This window comes from Pelobates fuscus, chromosome 5 (assembly GCF_036172605.1).
Source record: "Pelobates fuscus isolate aPelFus1 chromosome 5, aPelFus1.pri, whole genome shotgun sequence".
Lineage (NCBI taxonomy): Eukaryota > Metazoa > Chordata > Amphibia > Anura > Pelobatidae > Pelobates > Pelobates fuscus.
This window is the reverse complement of record NC_086321.1, coordinates 225,285,461-225,303,458: the sequence shown is the minus strand read 5'-3', so window position 1 is coordinate 225,303,458 and position 17,998 is coordinate 225,285,461. Positions and strand designations below refer to the sequence as shown.

The 17,998-nt window shown below is 39.3% G+C and overlaps 1 protein-coding gene across 4 annotated transcripts in view; it reads right to left on the bottom strand.

Annotated features, from left to right (window-relative positions):
- KANK1 (KN motif and ankyrin repeat domains 1) overlaps positions 1–17,998 on the bottom strand; it is a 148,075-nt gene that overhangs the window by 8,568 nt on the left and 121,509 nt on the right. For all 4 annotated transcript variants that reach the window (XM_063455077.1, XM_063455079.1, XM_063455078.1 and 1 more), the window contains exons 4-9: positions 7,854–8,063; positions 7,662–7,770; positions 5,528–5,740; positions 2,710–2,797; positions 1,499–1,718; positions 289–431 (exon numbers count right to left, since the gene is read on the bottom strand). In XM_063455077.1, coding sequence (XP_063311147.1) covers positions 289–431; positions 1,499–1,718; positions 2,710–2,797; positions 5,528–5,740; positions 7,662–7,770; positions 7,854–8,063 — 983 coding nt within the window. The remainder of the gene's footprint in view (positions 1–288; positions 432–1,498; positions 1,719–2,709; positions 2,798–5,527; positions 5,741–7,661; positions 7,771–7,853; positions 8,064–17,998) is intronic.

The window sequence follows — 17,998 nt, the reverse complement described above, 5'->3', positions numbered from 1 at the left end:
AGAGAAGTGATAGTTCCCCTTTAAAGCAAACTACCTTAGTGCAAAGTGAAGGTCGGAAAAGGTAAGCTGAGCACTCACAGGCAAGAAAAAACGTACTCCATAAAGTAAAGTAATTTTTGTTTGTTCAGAAATACGGCTCTTACTTTTTTTCCCCGCCCAAAATTATAAATTCAAATATGGTCAAATATTTGTTGTGGATACCAAGTAAATAGATATTTAATGGCTGCAAAGAAAAGGTGATAGATCACAAACTAATATAAATGAAAGCCTAAACATATTTGTACAGACCTGACTGGCTTTGGCATTTACATCCCCAGAACCAAACAGCTCTTCCACTACCCTCATGTCCTTGGGTGCTTCCACAGCTGCCAGAGCAGCGAGCATGATGGGAGTATAGCCAGCTTTGTTCTGGTGGTTTACATTGCACACATCTGCAATGAAACAATGCATTAGAGTGTGGCATGAGTCACTGGCAAAGAAAATTAATAAAACAGGCAATAATTGTTCAAATAAACGAATGCGTGCTTGTCAGGACCATACGTCTGTCATACAAATGATCTCAACAATGCTTTTTTACACTGTTAATTGTTTAGATTTTGTAGCGGTAACCCAAGACAATGTTCTTATGACATGAATTGTACGGAACAACGCAAACCATTTTTCCATTCATTGCTTGCAGAAATTTCTACTGCATAATTAATCTGTTTTGTCTGGTATATGTGGCAATTATACTATTTTATCTTTATAGCAAGATATAAGCACAAAGCCAAAAAACACTTTCATACACAGCCTGCCAATAGCTACAAAACTATTGCCCAAGTAAGGAGAAATTAGCTACAGGGTACAGCAGAGAATATTTTTAGATGGAGAATTTTAAAGAGACACTATAGTCGCCAGAACAACCACAGCTTAATGTAGTCGCTCTGGTGTCTACAGCTTGTCCCTGCAGGTATTTTAATGTAAACACTGCCTTTTTAAAATGAAGTGGGCAAGGGACGTAAATAGTTATTTTATCACCATTGTGCCAGGAATACATTTTTGTGTCCCTGACAGTATAGTGTTCCTTTAAAATAGAATAAATATCACATTTATTTAATGCAGGGTACGTGCTTCCCATGAAATAATTAATTTGTTCTATGGAAAGTTAGTGAATGACAACTCGCATCAACCCCAGGATGCCATGAAGAGGGGATACCATATATGTTGGGGGCAGTGTTGCAAATACATGAACAGCAAAGGATGAAGGTGCTAATAGGCAAGCGAAATAGGGTCACAAGTCTTATTAGCTGAAGTGCAACAAATGCAAATACAATATTCTTTGGCCATCTTTTATTTTGTATAAGTCTACCAAATGCTATAGATACTCCTGTTCCACTGGACATCTATAAGCAGTTGGTATTAATAGAGAGAGGATGGAGTCATAAACACTCTAGCCCAGCAGTCCCATTTAACAAATCAATGTAATAATGGCATTCTTGCAAGTAAATCAATCCCTCACCTGCATCCAGCAGCAATTTCACAATCTCAAAGTTGGAGTGTGACACACTATAATGAAGGGCTGTGTTCCCATTGCCATCGGCCATGTTGATGATGTACCTCAAGACTGCAGGGGAGAGCTCTGTAAAAGCACCAATGTAATCTTCAACCATTGCTGGGACAGCAGACTTCTGACTGGACACCCGGAACCACTCGTTTTGTATGGTGTTTAAACAAAGCCTCTGTCAACAAACAGGGCAGTTTGCAAAGTTACTCTTTCACATGGACAAAAAGTTATGAATATTAACTACCAAGGACAAGCACACAATAACAACTGCAGCTGCTAAAGATTACAGCTCTAAAAATGCCGAGCTTCAACTGAAAATATACGGTAAGTCCCATAAAATACAGAAAGTGCTTCGAGTGGGGACAATACATTAACGTGAAATAAGATTTTGCAGCTGTCAAAGGAACACTCAAAGCACCACAACCTCTACAGTTTTCTGACATGGTATAGACACCAGAACCACTAGATTAAGTTATAGTGGTTCTGGTGACTGTAGATTCCCTTCATGTATGCACACTGTTCCTGTGATTTAAACCAGTAGTCGAGGAAAGTGGAAGGGAGTCTCCATGCCATGCACTACTGGTTGTAAAAGGAGATGCAATTTATGGAGGAAGCATGTGATATATGGTAAATATTGCACATCCACCACGGATGGTTTGAATGGCAGCGAAGAAAATTCTGCATGCTTTGCTTTGTTACTGATTTTGCCATATATTCTATGGCCACATTATGTTGAGTGCATGAATACATGATCTACTCACTGCAATACATTTAACCAAATATCTATACCAAAATTCACAATTGCTTTCAGCAGCAGTGGTACTAAAATCATTGAAAAGAAAGGGCTTTGAAAATGGGGTTGAACAGAAACTGTATAAAATGTGTGTATTGGCAATTGTGGTTCACATGTCAGAAGGCAAAGTAAAACATTTTTCATTTTCTCTGAATCAAAACAAAAATGTTTTCTAAAGTGTGTCTGAGGCTGTTCCCAAAATTGACAATTGTTGTGCCAATGTGTAGAGACCACTGAAAAGAAGCGGATCCACTTATTTTATACAAAACGTGACCTCAGTTGTGGTCTGTACAATGAAAACATTGCACTTAGAAGTGCCCCTTCCAAAGTAACCTCAAATTAGATTTAAATGTAGTGTTTGAAAAGCACTTACCACATCCTTGGTTGCCAACGCCCTTGGGTCATCCACTGCATCCTTCAGAAGATTGCAAGCCGATAACATCTTTTCACTTAACTCATATCTGTGTAGGACATACACTAATTAAACAAATGTATTTATTTTAAAGCTGCAGTAATGAACACTTAACTGCTACAAGAGGATTCCTGGCTGAATTTGAGAATGCGTAGGAAGGTGTGCATCATTTAACTGAAAATTAAAGGGACTCTCTAAAAGCACCCGGACAACTTCATTTCACTGAAGCGGTCTGCGTGCCATGTACCTCTAGTTTAACCTTGTAAGTGAAATCATTGGCATTCTGCATGAAAGGCAATGTTTACATTGCAGGTATTCAATGCCTCTTGTGGTTGTCACTCTGACAGTCACTAGAGGTACTTCTGACTAAATAGAGTATTACAATCAGCTAGTCTCATAAAGACCATCTGATTGGCATAGTGTAGCGTTTTGCTGTGCCTGCGCACTTGCCTGTCAGCACTTTCCTATTGGAAGGCATTGGATTGGCTGAGATACTCTCCACAGACACCTGCATGGAGAGGGCTGAAAGGAAAGTAAAACTCACCCTTTAAACCCTCACACGGTGTGGGGAATGTTAATACAGTAAAATAAAAACTATAACATTAGGAATACATGTTTGTATTTATAATGTTCCTTTATAATTTAATGGACCTATCAATATAAAAAGAAGACAGGTTTATGGTTCTTGATGGAGATCATAATAGTGATAATAGAGGAGCTATTACAGGCTGTTAATATATCATGTACGTATTGAGTAGAGAAGAAAAAAAAAAAAAAAGGAGGGAGTGATGCATAAAATACATCACCAATGCTGGGTTCTGCAAACAAGACCTGAATGACGTACTCCATCATACGGAGTAAAATAGTCCTTTACTCAGAAACAAGATAATATTTGGACATAATGTGCGGGAGGGGTGTGCAAAGCAGGGTGAAGTCAATGTGTTTCGTACAAGTCCTGTTTGCAGGACCCATCACTCGTGATGTGTTTTATGTCTAGGGGAGGAGAACCCACCCGTTTGCACTCTCATATGGTAGGACCTTTTGTTATTTTAGAATTTATAACACTTTGCCACTGCACTATTTAATTTTGGAGAATGATGCACTATTGCAATTCATTCAGAATTAGACAATTACGACAAGGGGTGCATATCACTTTAACAGAAAACTGTTGAATTTTCTATATTCAGGATATTGTAATATGTTCAGTTCCATTTTAAATCTAATATCGTTTTTCTGTTTATTAATATTTTAGAGTTTCACTTCTGTTTGAAATAATTAGTGTTAATTATGACAGCAAAATTTGATTTAGTTTTAGTCGGTCTTTAGACTAAAGATTTCATTTTCTGTCATAATCACTTTATTTTTATTTAGTTACAGTATTGTTTTTGTTACTTAAAACTTGGTTTTGACGAAAACTACTATGAAAATATCTAATCAGTGAAATTAACACTGGTATTTACCTGGTATAACATATATTTAGGGTACCATTTGGTTTTGTTAATGGTCTGTGAAATCTGTTCTTAAAGCAGTTTGCTGACAAGTACACAAAAAGCTTTATTCATTTTAACCTTAAATGAACCAAATCCAGTTATTGCCAAGATGTTCCCACAGTAGGTAATTGGATAAAAAGGATTTAACATGGTTTGTGTTTTAGAGTCCTACTGCCTTGTCAAGAAAATCTAAAAAGACAATGTGTTGCTTGACTTAGTTTGATTGAGTATGGGAACAAGGGGAGGAAATTACTATATCACTTCTTGCATTACATACACCAATCCGCCAACATTAAAACAACCTGCCTAAAATAACTCATATGCTTGAGGTCATGCAAGAGATAATCTAGGTTGATTTGCATAATGTTATATACATTTTTGCAGAATGTGTCATGACCACCTGCACTTTATCTACACACCTTGTCTCCATTTTGGAAGGATGTGCTTAAAAACCTAAAAAGGAAAGTTTTGGTAAAATAGGGGTTGCTAAAAACACCTATATCGTCTTTAAAGGCAAAGTAACTTAATGCCTGGCTTGTAAATTAATGCCACAGAGGGCATTAGTGAAAGCTGTGCAGTGGGTGAAAGCTGTGCAGTTAGTGAAGCTGATGTCAGTAAACCATCTAATAACACAGATGGGCAGCTGGTACCAGCATGGGATGTCATATTCTATGACCTGCTGTCTATCTGATATACGGTTGCCAGCCAGGCTAGGAAAAGCAGGGAGGGAGGCTATGCTGCCTGATGCATAGCAATCCAGCTTCCCCACAGCAAGGATCTTCTATTCCTCCTCTCTATGAAAGATAAGGAGAGGGGAGGAGAATATCATTACTAGCTATGAATGCCTCTGTACATATATGCGTGACTGTGTGAGAGTATGTGTGTGCACACTTGAGCAGATGTGTGTGAGCTTATGTGTGTGCATCTGAGTAACAGGAGGTGGAGTGTGCTTGCATTTGTGCAAGCAGATGTCTTTAAGAGTGTTTCACTGTGTACTTCTTGTTGTGTATATGTGTGTGAGGATGTGCCTCACCATGTGTAATGGAGGGGTGAGTCATGGTGTGTTTTTGTGAGACTCACTGTGTGTTTGGGTTTATGGCTTTGTCTTTATCTATGTCAGGTGTATGAACATCTGTGTGTGTACAGGTTAGCAGTGGGGTGACTGGAGACGGGTCCTTTAAGGCCAAATTTGACTAATTTGGGAAACAAATCATCAGTTCATATTGCAGCCACAAATCAGTGTGCCAATTTAGCATACTGACAAAACCAGAAAACCACACAAGCCATACCTTTCTCTAATTTCTACTTTTTCTGGTTCTTTCTCTTCTACATCCTTCTGATTTTTTTCTTCCTCCCCTGTGAAATCTTTTTGCCTACTTGCAATGCCGCTATAAATCTCAGCAGAATCCTCATTAAAGACTTCCTCTTCTTCACCTTCATCATCTGATTCGGTTGATGAGCTTTCATCAGAACTTGACTCATCACTAGATGTAGTTTCATAACTGAAAAAATTGGTAAATGTTAAATGGTTTAAAAAACAACAACCAAAAAACAGGTTAAATAGTCCTAGAGCAACAGGATATCATTTTAATACATGTATTTGTAAGGACTATGCACCTGGTTTTCCGAGTAGTGCCATATTTAACTGGTACCTCTGTGAAATAAGGTTAGTGCTGTGCCCAGCACACAGGAACTCCCCTCTGATACTAAAATGCATACACTGTCATCAAAATTAGATTTTCTATTCATACCCATGATATTTACAATAAGCAGCTATTTCAGATCAGTGGAATGGTCTTTATTAATGTCTGCATAGAATAGAGTGGCTCAAATGGCAGTAGTACGTCTTCCATGACTTATTTTACACCCACTTATAGATTATTCCATGAAAGAATCCTCAGATACACAGGATTCGGAGTATGCTAAGCTACCATTCTGTATTGTAGATGCTTGTGAAGACTTCAAAAGAAAAACTTCAAAACATGGAAATGAACTTTTCCCTGATTTGCTTGACTTGTGTTTCATAAAATACAGCAAACAGCCAAATGAATTAGTAAGAGGATCAGTTGTCAAGACATGTGCAGTGTCTAGTGCTGGTCACATAATCTTTACAAGCATCCACTTGACCTCTTTCTTCCTGCTTGGTTGCTCAATGTGTATAATTTTAAACCATTGTAAATGGTTTCGTACCAGGTGCAGAAATTCGTAAATAGGAGCCCTGTCCCCAATACCCATGGAAGGTTATCTAAACTGCATTTCTTAAAAGGACATTAAAACGGCAGAAACGTTATTGAAAACACAGATAAACAATATTAACTATATTCTTTATTTATTTTATGCATTTATTTCAGTCTTCTTTAAGTGTCTGTTCTTTCAAATATCTAGGTATGTTGCTAGACCCCAATCTATCCTTTGGCCTTCACATTGAAAAAAAAAATCTCTTCAAAACTGTATCCAAAACTAGGTGTCCTATGCAGAAACAAATCCTGCCTAAGCACCACAGTAAGGAAACCGCAAGAACTGCTAATGCCGGTCATTGATTATGGGGATGTAGTGTATGCACCTGCATCACAAACCCACCTTAATAAACTTAATACATTATATAATTCTTTCTGACGCTTTGTAGTAGAATGTAATTACATGACCCACCACTGTGACATGTTAAAAGAGCTAAACTGGCTGTCGCTGAAAAAAATCAGACGCACTCTTCATCTCTCCTGCCTTGTGCAAAAGAGCTTTTCTGGGAAGCACCCACCCTACCTGAGTAGAATGCTCTCACCAGCTGTTTCCACTTCCAGTAACCTCCGATCCAGTACTAGCACGATATTTAGCATACCGCAATACAAAAATAAAGTGTCTCGATCCTCATTTTCCTACAGAGCACCACAATTCTGGAATAACCGCAGGGAAACAGTCAAATCTTCATTCAATCTAAAATCTTTTAAGAGACCTATGGCAATATACCTCAGCACAGAATGCACCTGGTACGTATTACATTTATATATATGTGTGTGTGTATTGTTTGTATATTGAATTTTTGTAATATTGTATCCAATTGTAACAATGCAATGTTTTGTGGACCCAGGACATACTTGAACGAGAGACATTTCAATGTATCCATTCTGGTAAAATATTTTATAAATAAATAAATAAGAGGTTTCAATAAGCTTTGTGATACCAAGGTTCCCAGCCATAATTAGTATTCCTGCTGTCACAATAGTTGGTGGTTATCATGTATCTGTATCAATTGCTAGAACACAGGTGTATACACACATGCATACAGGTGTATATACATGCATGCATACAGGTGTATACACACAGAGTTATCAACAACCAGTGCAGACGATCAACAAATCAGTTCAAACAAGTTTCTTACATTACTCAATGGATTTTAAAGCACATTATATAGAAAACATCACATACCCTCCATTTATGCCAACAAACTGAAGATTTTTCTTGGTGTTTGAAGATTCTTTTTTCTCATCCTTTCTTTTCATGATGGACTTAAGCTTATTCTGGCTGCTAGTATTTACTAGAAACAAAACAAAGTAAATCAGAAAATACATCAAATGCTGGCCTAAACATTAAACTAGATGTCTTTTGAAAGTAGACTACCATAAATATCTGAGGAATGGTCTTCTTCTTTGAGTCCAGCTCTAGTCATAGGATCAGCTGGCTGACCTGAGATCGTCTCTGTAACTTGCACCATGTTAAGCATTTCCTGTTGTGTGACTTCAGATCTATGGTGGATATCGATCATTCTGGAAGAACTAGTAGTGTACTCACTGACGAACGGTACTTGTGTAAGGGAAACATGATTCACTCCTGCAAGAAAGGGATAGATTAATTAGTTCTATTATCAATTAGAAACAAAATGCCAATTCCTTCTGAGGTACAGTACAACGGTGAAAACAAGACATACTGTAAGAATTCTGTATTCAGAAAATGAATGGAGAAGTGGCTAGAAATGGATAACAGTCCAGATAGTAGCCTATTCAAAAATATTGAGTAACCAAGAGATGATATATAGATTATTAACCTAGCGGACACTTATAGAGAACAAATACAGAAAAATAAATTTATAGAGTGATTCTAAAGAAAGGGAAATAAAAGGTAGGGTATCAAACAGGATAAATGTGTAGTAGTGTCTTATTCCACATTCATTTCCCCACATTGTATGGGATCCAATACCATCCCATAGGTTCACATTATATGGGTACTAATCTTCAGAAATTTAGAAGAAAAAAAATTTGATATAATATACATTATTTGTTACTCCACATAAACTGGCATTATTGGCAGGACAAATACATCTCTGCACATGTGCTGATAAAATACAAAAACACTTCCCATTATTGGTAATCAGACAAAAAAAATCTTAAAAGGCTGCCATATTTCCACACATCTAAGGAGACAAGGCAAAGTGAATGTTCTAAATGAAGAATGATTCACTCACACACTAATGAAAAATTATTCACTCACACACTAATTTGTGCCATGAATTCTTTAAAACGTTGTAAATTTAACAGATGTGTTTTTCCTATGGAAAACGGCATTCAGTGTCTCAGAAGATGATCCAGTCAAAGCCATCATATTTTAGATTTTTTTAATGCCTTTTTTTATTCAATCAGGAAATTAAAGATCACTGACTCAGTTGCAAAAATGTGCCAAGACTGTAAAGTACTGCTGTACAGCCCTGATAAACGTGACACAATTACAAAGCCAGGAAATTTGGGAAATTTGAGTTTTGAGTGACAACAGGGGATTGTTGGTGCAGAGCACCACTTATCAACATCAAGTGAGGAAGTGTTAGGGGAGTTGGCAGGGTGTGAACTAATGAGAAAATAAAAGTCTGGTTTTCTCATGATGAATAGTTTATGTACAGCAGTGCAATTATCTCAGTGACCCATTCTTAAATAGTAAATCAAGTATACACAAAGAAACCAGCAAATCACAGTTAGATTGCTGGTTCTCAGCTCTTGGTACATGTACTCAGAGGGTATGTACACCATGAGCAAGTGCTACGTGGAGGGGGTTCTGCATTCCCACTGCTTTTTAACATAGGTGCCAACAGTCCTGCATTTAATAGGACATTCCCTCTCTTGTCAAAACTGGGAACTCAGAGACTTGGCTAGGTTCCAAAAACACCAGGGGATTAAACTCAAAGCAAAGCTCGACGATACACAGAGGTGGGACTGTGCCATCCTCTATAACTATGCACGGTGAGCTACTGATGCTCTCCAAGATCACAATGAAAGCATAGCAAGAAACAAACAAATGCTGTACAGCCAGGCATTCAATGCGATCCTACCACGCTACCCAACTTACAGAGGGTTGTGAAGCAAAGTTCTGTTCCCCAGCAAGCCCTAGTGACATTCACCTTGAGGACACCACCCCTCTCCCTTTGTAGTCTTGTGGAGCACTATACTATACTCTATGGCTGCCAGGAGCCCCATCAGCAGTACAGCATGTTGGTGCTTTACTAGACACTGAGCTTTATGGAGGGTCCAGCGGTATTCCACAGACAATGCCTGAATCCCACAGCCATCATTTATGATTGGACAAAAATTGACAGAGGAACTCCTTTTTTTTTTTTTTTTAATTCTTTCTTTTTTGTAGTGCATGAAGAGAGAAAACATACATACAAGCTTGCAATGCCCCAACAGCCATGGTAAGCACAGTTACAATGACATGTGGCATTGTGGATTGACAGCACTTGTTATATTTTAATGGTTGGTTCAGGCTAGGCACATATCTTGTTGATTGAGCTAAGCTTGGTGATTAAACTAGCAAGACGATCTAGACGGGAGAGTAGTATCATGTAAATAATATGTGAAAACATGCTTAACTACAGTGTTGTTCTGTTAAGTTAGTGAAAAAGATTGTTGACAAATGCACCAGCTCTCTTGTAGTTTAACTAAGTTATACCCATTAAGAGCAGTGAGCTGGGACGCTGCATGAACTTGAGATGAGTAAGACATCCACAAGACCCCCAATTAAAAAGTGAGTGCCTGGTCTACCCTCCCCCATAAACAAAGCAGACCTAGAAAATAACAGTATGAGAGGGTAACACATGAGAGAAGCACAACTAACGTACTGTACATGAGACTGGTGGAATCCGAGCAGACCCACAGGAGTTCCAGGTCACCCAATGCCCCCCTTGGGTAGATCAGAGACACGTTGTGGTAAGGTGGACTGCTGACATAAGAGCCCGAGTGGAGGTTGCATGAGCGTCAGGTTAGGACATGGATATGGGGTTAGTTATAACCTCAATGAGCCTTCCGTAGATTGAATTTCTGGGGATGGAGCAAGAGTGTAAAACTGCTTGCGCAGGCCAGATAGTATGTTGTGCCTGGCTGCCTTTACTCTGACGGCCTGGGTGTCTCTGCAGTTTTCGGGATTGTTGTGGTCCTGGAGTCGAGCATTTTTGCTGGAGGTACTGTGGTATCCGTGGGTTCTCATGTTGCTGGCTGGGTTCTCAGATTTTTCTCCAGAACTCGGCAAAGAGCTGATCAAGCTTGCAGGTGATTGCAGCTCCTGGGTGACATGTGGCATCCACCAATTTTATGGGACATGCTGGGCGGGCTCACTTGCCTAGGTGTTCCTGGTGGTTCAGTGGAGTGGTGGGGCCTAAGGAATGTGGACTGGGATAACCCCCGCCGGCCCATTTTCATAAAGAATATATCTTTATGAAATACGGAAGAGTGACAGATCCGCTTTAATTGGATGAGGCATTTTAACTTTCCAGTCATGAATCAATATATAAAATAATGGGAAAAAAGTAAGTCCTACTTTACATTTGAATGGATAATGTACATGCTTTATTTTATTCATAAAGTGTTGCAGGAGGTGTTGCTTTGTAATTGTGTGGGGGATTATTCATGCTTTCCATATAATTTGATAATTAGTGACACTGATATTGTTGGATGCTAAGCTGCATGATCCCACTACAAATCAACAGCACACACAATGGATTCACGGGTCACATTTGAAATGCAATAGCATTTGCAAATGGCAAAAACCTAACAGACATATCCAAGAACTCACATTAAATGAATAAGATAATTAACACCATTAAAATCAATATGCTTCCTCTCTGTTACCCTGGCCAGGCTATAATTGCTATCCTTCTGTCATTAAAAATGCAATCGAAAGGTACTATGTCACCTTGACAAACCATACACCAGGTGGATTTTGATACATAAAGCAGACTACAACTCCCATCAGTCTTTGACAGCCAAAACACAAAACAGCTGGCAACAGTTGACTAATACCTTGACTTCCATGATTTTACTACACAAAGTGGATAGAATCACAATGCAGCACCTGCCAAAGATTGCTCAATTATACTGACATGAGATAGTGATCCCTAGCTTTACATAGTTCATACATTAAATAAGACTACTTCACCTACAGGAGGCTTCCATTAATTTAAGGTACATATACATAATACACTGATTTATATGGAATGAGACATGAAGAAACAATCAGGATTTGTTAGATGCCAGAGTCCTGTTTTACTATTTGTTTTGAAATCGGGTTTTGAGCTTAGAAATATTTCCACCCCCTCCAGTAAGCTTGTTTGCTACATTAACATGGATCAGTTTTTATCCCCCAACAGAAACACGATGAGGTAATCACTGGTTATACTCCAAACAACAGAGGCATTTTTTCAGGGTCACAAAAAGCCCCAAGCCTGTCAAATCGTATCAAGCTGCTTACAAGAGAAATATCTTTTTTTTTTTTTTTGCATCCTTCAATATTACATTTTTATTTGATTTTAACCCCTTAAGGACGGAGCCAAATGTACAAGTTGTGATCAAAACAAAACGTAAACAAACCACAGAATTTGTCTCTATGTCTGTTCAACTATAATTTACCTCTTTCATACTAAGTGCACCCACACTTATTATATATCGGTTTGTTCAGGGGAAACAAGGCTTTCATTCCATATCAAACATTCATATATAGAACTCCATTTTCTATGAATAAAATCTAAAAAAGTTTTTCAATTTCTGCATGTCAATTTAACTGTTAATGTCACAATACTGTTTGGTTTTACTGCAATAAAATATACATATTTGTATTCAGAAATGTCTCATGAGTAAAACAGTAACCCCCATGTATAGGTTTTATGGTGTTTTGGAAAGTTACAGGGTCAAATATACGTCTTGTCTATTTATTTATTTTTTACATAGAAATTTCACAGATTGGTTTGCTGGGCCTAGGTTGCCTTTGAGACCGTATGGCAGCCAGGAAATGTAAGTTACCCCATCATGGCATACCATTTGAAAAAGTAGACATCCCAGGGTATTCAAAATGGAGTATGCCCAGTCTTTTGTAGTAGCCACTTGGGCAAAAACGTTAGCCAAAGTTAGTGTTCGGTTTTTTTTTTCCATTTTTCAAATAAAAACTGTACTTTTACTGATAATATTATTGTCAGTGTATAGTTAACTGCCCTGAAACACTCCTAGTTCTATTCAGTGATGTCTCACAAGCGCCACTGTACCCCCCATGTATAGGTTTTATGGGGTTTTTCAAAGTTAAAGGGTCATATTTACGGCTTATCCATAAATGCTTTTTCACAATGAAATTTGTCATATTGGTTTGCTGTGTCTAGGCTGCCTTTGAGACCGTATGGAAGCCAAGAAATGAAAATGACCCCTTAATGGCATACCATTTGAAAAAGTAGACATCCTAAGGTATTCAAAATGGGGTATGGACAGTCTTTTGTAGTAGCCACTTGGGCACAAATGCTAGCCAAAGTTAGTGTTCCGTGTTTTTTTTTGCGTTTTTCACATAAAAACTGTACTTTTACTGATAATATTAACATCAGTATATAGTTTACTGCCCTGAAACACTCCCAGTTCTGTTCAGTGATGTCTCACGAGCCCCACGGTACCCCCCATGTATAGGTTTTATGGGGGTTTCAAAAGTTACAGGGTCATATATAAGGCTTATCAATTTATGCTTTTTCACAATGGAATTTGTCAGATTAGTTTGCTGTGTCTAGGCTGCCTTTGAGACCGTATGGCAGCCAAGAAATGAAAATTACCCCTTAATGGCATACCATTTTAAAAAGTAGACATCCCAAGGTATTCAAAATGGGGTATGGTCAATCGTTTGTAGTAGCCACTTGGGCACAAATGCTAGCCAAAGTTCATGTTAGTTTTTTTTTTTTCCATTTTCCACATAAAAACTGTACTTTTACTGATAATATTAACAACAGTATATCGTTTACTGCCCTGAAACACTCCCAGATCTGTTCAGTGATCTCTGACGAGCGCCACGGTACCCCCCATGTATAGGTTTTATGGGGGTTTCAAAAGTTACAGGGTCATATATAAGGCTTATCCATTTATGCTTTTTCACAATGGAATTTGTCAGATTAGTTTGCTGTGTCTAGGCTGCCTTTGAGACCGTATGGCAGCCAAGAAATGAAAATTACCCCTTAATGGCATCCCATTTGAAAAAGTAGACATCCCAGGGTATTCAAAATTGGGTATGGCCAGTCTTTTGTAGTAGCCATTTGGGCACAAATGCTAGCCAAAGTTAGTGTTCCGTGGTTTATTTTGCGTTTTTCACATAAAAACTGTACTTTTACTGAGAATATTATTGTCAGTATATAGTTTACTGCCCTGAAACACTCCTAGATCTGTTCAGTGATGTCTCACGAGCGCTATGGTACCCCCCATGTATAGGTTTTATGGGGTTTTGGAAAGTTACAGGGTCAAATATACGCTTGTCCATTTTGTGTTTTAAACATTGAAAATTGGCAAAGCGATTTTCTGGGCCTATCTTGTCTTTGAGAGAGCATGGCAGCCTGGGTAATAACATTTCCACTATTATGGCATACCATTTTCAAAAGTAGGCAACCCAGAGTATTTCAAATGGTGCATTTTAAGATGTTTGATCTAACCACTTTATCAGAAATGAAGGCCCCACATAGCGGTAATAGTTTTATTTGTGCTTTTTTCCCACACATGAACTCACTTTTCACAGGACATTTCTTATTCCTGGTATGAGTTATTGCAACAAAGCCTCACAAAATTTTTTTAACATTGTCTCCTGAATATAACGGTACCCCCATGTACCGGATTTTCTGTTTTTTGGGGGAAGTCACAGGGACACATATTTGATGTCCATTTCAAAGTTGGAAATTTTACAAGGTTAATTCCTGGGCCTATTTCGCCTTTGAGAGAGCATGGCAGCCTGGGTAATAACATTTCCACTATTATGGCATACCATTTTCAAAAGTAGGCAACCCAGAGTACAACATATAGCAGACCTTCAGATGTTTGGTCTAGCAATTTTAACAGAAATGATGGGCCCATGTAGCAATTTCTACTTTTTTTTTGTGTCTTTTTAATCACATAAATTGCATTTTCACTAGAAATGTCATAATCCTGGTATTAGTTAGTGCACTAAAACCTCAGTATTTTGATTTAACACTGTCTTCTGAATATAACGGTACCCCCACGTATCATTATTTCAGATTCTTTCTGATAAGTACAGAGCGAAATATATTAGATGTCCTTTTAGCTTGTAAGTTTGACAAAGTTATTTGCTGGGCCTATGTGGCTATTTAGAGAGCATGGCAGCCTGGGTAATAACATTTCCACCGTTATGGCATACCATTTTCAAAAGTAGGCAACCCAGAGTACAACAAATGGCAGACCTTGAGATGTTTGGTTTAGCCATTTTAACAGAAATGATGTGCCCATGTAGCAATTTCTACTTTTATTTTTGTCTTTTTAATCACATAAATTGCATTTTCACTAGAAATGTCATAATCCTGGTATTAGTTAGTGCACTAAAACCTCAGTATTTTGATTTAACACTGTCTTCTGAATATAACGGTACCTACATGTACAATGTTTCCAGGTTTTTAGTATATCACAGGAATAGTACAGTACACATACACTTTGATCTGAAGGCAGAGAGAGGCAGATAGATCTTTGACTCAGATGCTGTAGCATTAACCCTGTGATTAGTTTTTTGCTTTTTTCTTTTTTTGAGAAGGCACATTTCAAGTACTACAAATGTAGTATTTTGAGTTGTTTGGTGTAGCCACTTTAGAATGGCTAGCATAAACAGGGACGGGCCAAGGTCAGGGGAATCCAGAAATCAGAGTAGTCGGTAAAACAAGCCAATGGGTCGGTACAGGCAGCTAACAAAGCGTAGTCAGGACAAGCCGAGGTCAGGGAATCCAGGGAAATCAAGCAAACAAACTGCCAAAGTACCATACAGAGTGATTTAGTAGTTCAGCTCTGTATGGTAGACTTTGAAACAGTCTGTTATGCAGAGGGCGGGTAGGGATGGACAGGAGGGGCAATAATAACTGGAGTCCTTTCGGACTCCTCTTTTCCAGCAAACACGGCATCTTCGTTGGGGTGACCTTTTACAGGATGTCGGGGGGATTCGGGAAGGGAAATGTTTGCTGGTAAGTCGTTGGACATCTTCTGATTCCAAAGGAGGGTTAGGATTTGGGGTCTGGGCAAATATAATTTGGGACAAAATTTGGACCATAAACTCTAGAAATGGGCATGGGCTTCCTTTTTATAAAGCACATAGGCATTGAAAATTGCAATCTGGGTTATGTAGACTGCAATTTTCTTGTACCAGGTCCTACTCTTCCGGTTCACCAGATAGGGCTGTATGCACTGATCAGCCAAGTCTACCCCCCCCATAAACTTGCTGTAATCCACAATGCACTTCGGCTTCTCCAGCTGCTCAGTTCCACCTCTCACAGACACTGGCACTGAAGTTTCGTCGTGCATTGTAGACAACATGTACACATCTTTCCTATCGGTGAACCGAAGGGCAAGCAACTCATCCTGGCGGAGCGCTGAAAGGGAGCCTCTACTGCGTCTACCTCTTGCCAGGGCTTGGGGGAAACCTCTACGATTCTTACGCACTGTGCCACAGGCTACGGTCTCAAAGCAAAATAGAGTTTTAAATAACTCTATGCTTGTGTAATAGTTGTCGACCCATAGCCTGTATCCCTTATTTAACAAGGGAAGGATTAGGTCCCATACTATCTTGCCACATGTACCCACAGAATCAGGGCATCCTGGTGGGTCAAGATGGCTATCCTTCCCCTGATAAATACGAAACGCCCATGTATAGCCAGATTTTGATTCACACAATTTATAAAATTTTACACCGTATCGGGACCGTTTAGAAGGGATATACTGTTTAAAAAGTAATCTGCCCTTAAATTTCATTAAGGACTCATCTATACAAATATTTTCTTCGGGGACATAATTTTGGGAGAATTTGTCTGACAGGAGTTCAATTAGGGGCCGAATTTTGTACAGCCTGTCAAACGATGGGTCGTTTCTTGGGGGGCACAGTGTGTTGTCGTTAAAGTGGAGGAAACGCAGCAGCTGCTCATAGCGATCCCTCTTAATAACCCCAGGGAAAAGAGGGGTCGCCAGGATGGGGTGCTTGTACCAGTAGGACCTGATACTCGGTTTTTTGACAATGCCCATAACTAGAGTTAGGGCCCAAAATTTGCGCATTTCTGCGAGATCCGTTGGGTGCCACATATTACGCCGATTGTAATGTGACCCCGGATTCGCAGTCAGATATTGGTTGGCAAATAAATTGGTTTGCTCAACCAATAACTGAAATACGTCCTCTGACATAAACAAATCGAAATATTTGAGGGGCTCCCAAGCATCCACTATAACCGTGATGCCAGGGGTCGCCGTAAATGGGGGAATATCTGGGGCCGTCAGGTTTGGGGGCACCCAGTCTCCATCTGGCATTGGGGTTGCTGAGCGTCCTCTTGGTGGTGGTGGTGGGGCACCATCACTAGGAGTCAGTCATAGCCTCAATGTCAGAGGCAGTGATAGTGTCACTATCTTGCAGAGTGTCACTATCACTGCCTGCCAGAATGGCGTACGCCTCCTCGGCCGAGTAGTGTCGTGCCATTCTAGGGGGGGGACTACTCAATAATTAATAAAAAAAAAAAAAAAGGGGGGGAATTACTAAATTCCTACCTGCCTAACACCCTACTACCCACCCTCAAAAACCCACAAAAAATAAAATAAATGTACTGATCGCAGTTTAGGCTGCTGCGACCAGTACAGAAAGGGTTAATTTTTATTTTATTTTCTGTTTTTTTAATAAAAATAACCCCCCAAAAAAGTCAGCCTGATCAGAGAGCCCTCTGATCACAGTGATCACTGGTACAATACTGTACAGTAGCGATACTGTACAGTACAGTGATCACGGCAGTGGGGAAAGGGTTAAGGGTGATTTGGGTTGCTGCGGCTGACAAAGGGTAAAAAAAAAATGTAAAAAATGTTTTTGACCCTAAAAAAAAAAAAATGAATAATAGTACAAATGTACTAAAATCCCTAAACAGGCTGATCACAGTGTAAAATGCTGTGACCAGCACTGGAAGGGTTAAAAAAATTTTTTTTTTAACTTTTACTTTCTTTTTAACAATTTTCAGGACACAGGACTCTCCAGCAACGATCTCTCTGCCTCTCTCTCTCAGATCTAAGTGAGGTGAGGAGAGGGGCAGAGACAATGTGTCAGCCAGTGATTTAAAATCATTGGCTGACACATTGTAACAGTGATCGCGGTGACTGGCTGTCACTGCGATCACAAACTGCAGATCACTGCGGATTGGCCACAGGGGACCTGCCTGGGTTGCCAGGCAGGTCCCCCAACCGCGATCTGCAGTTTGGGAGGGATCGGGAACATGTGGGTGGGCTTAAACGCCGCGGCGTGCTTTGCCGCCGTGA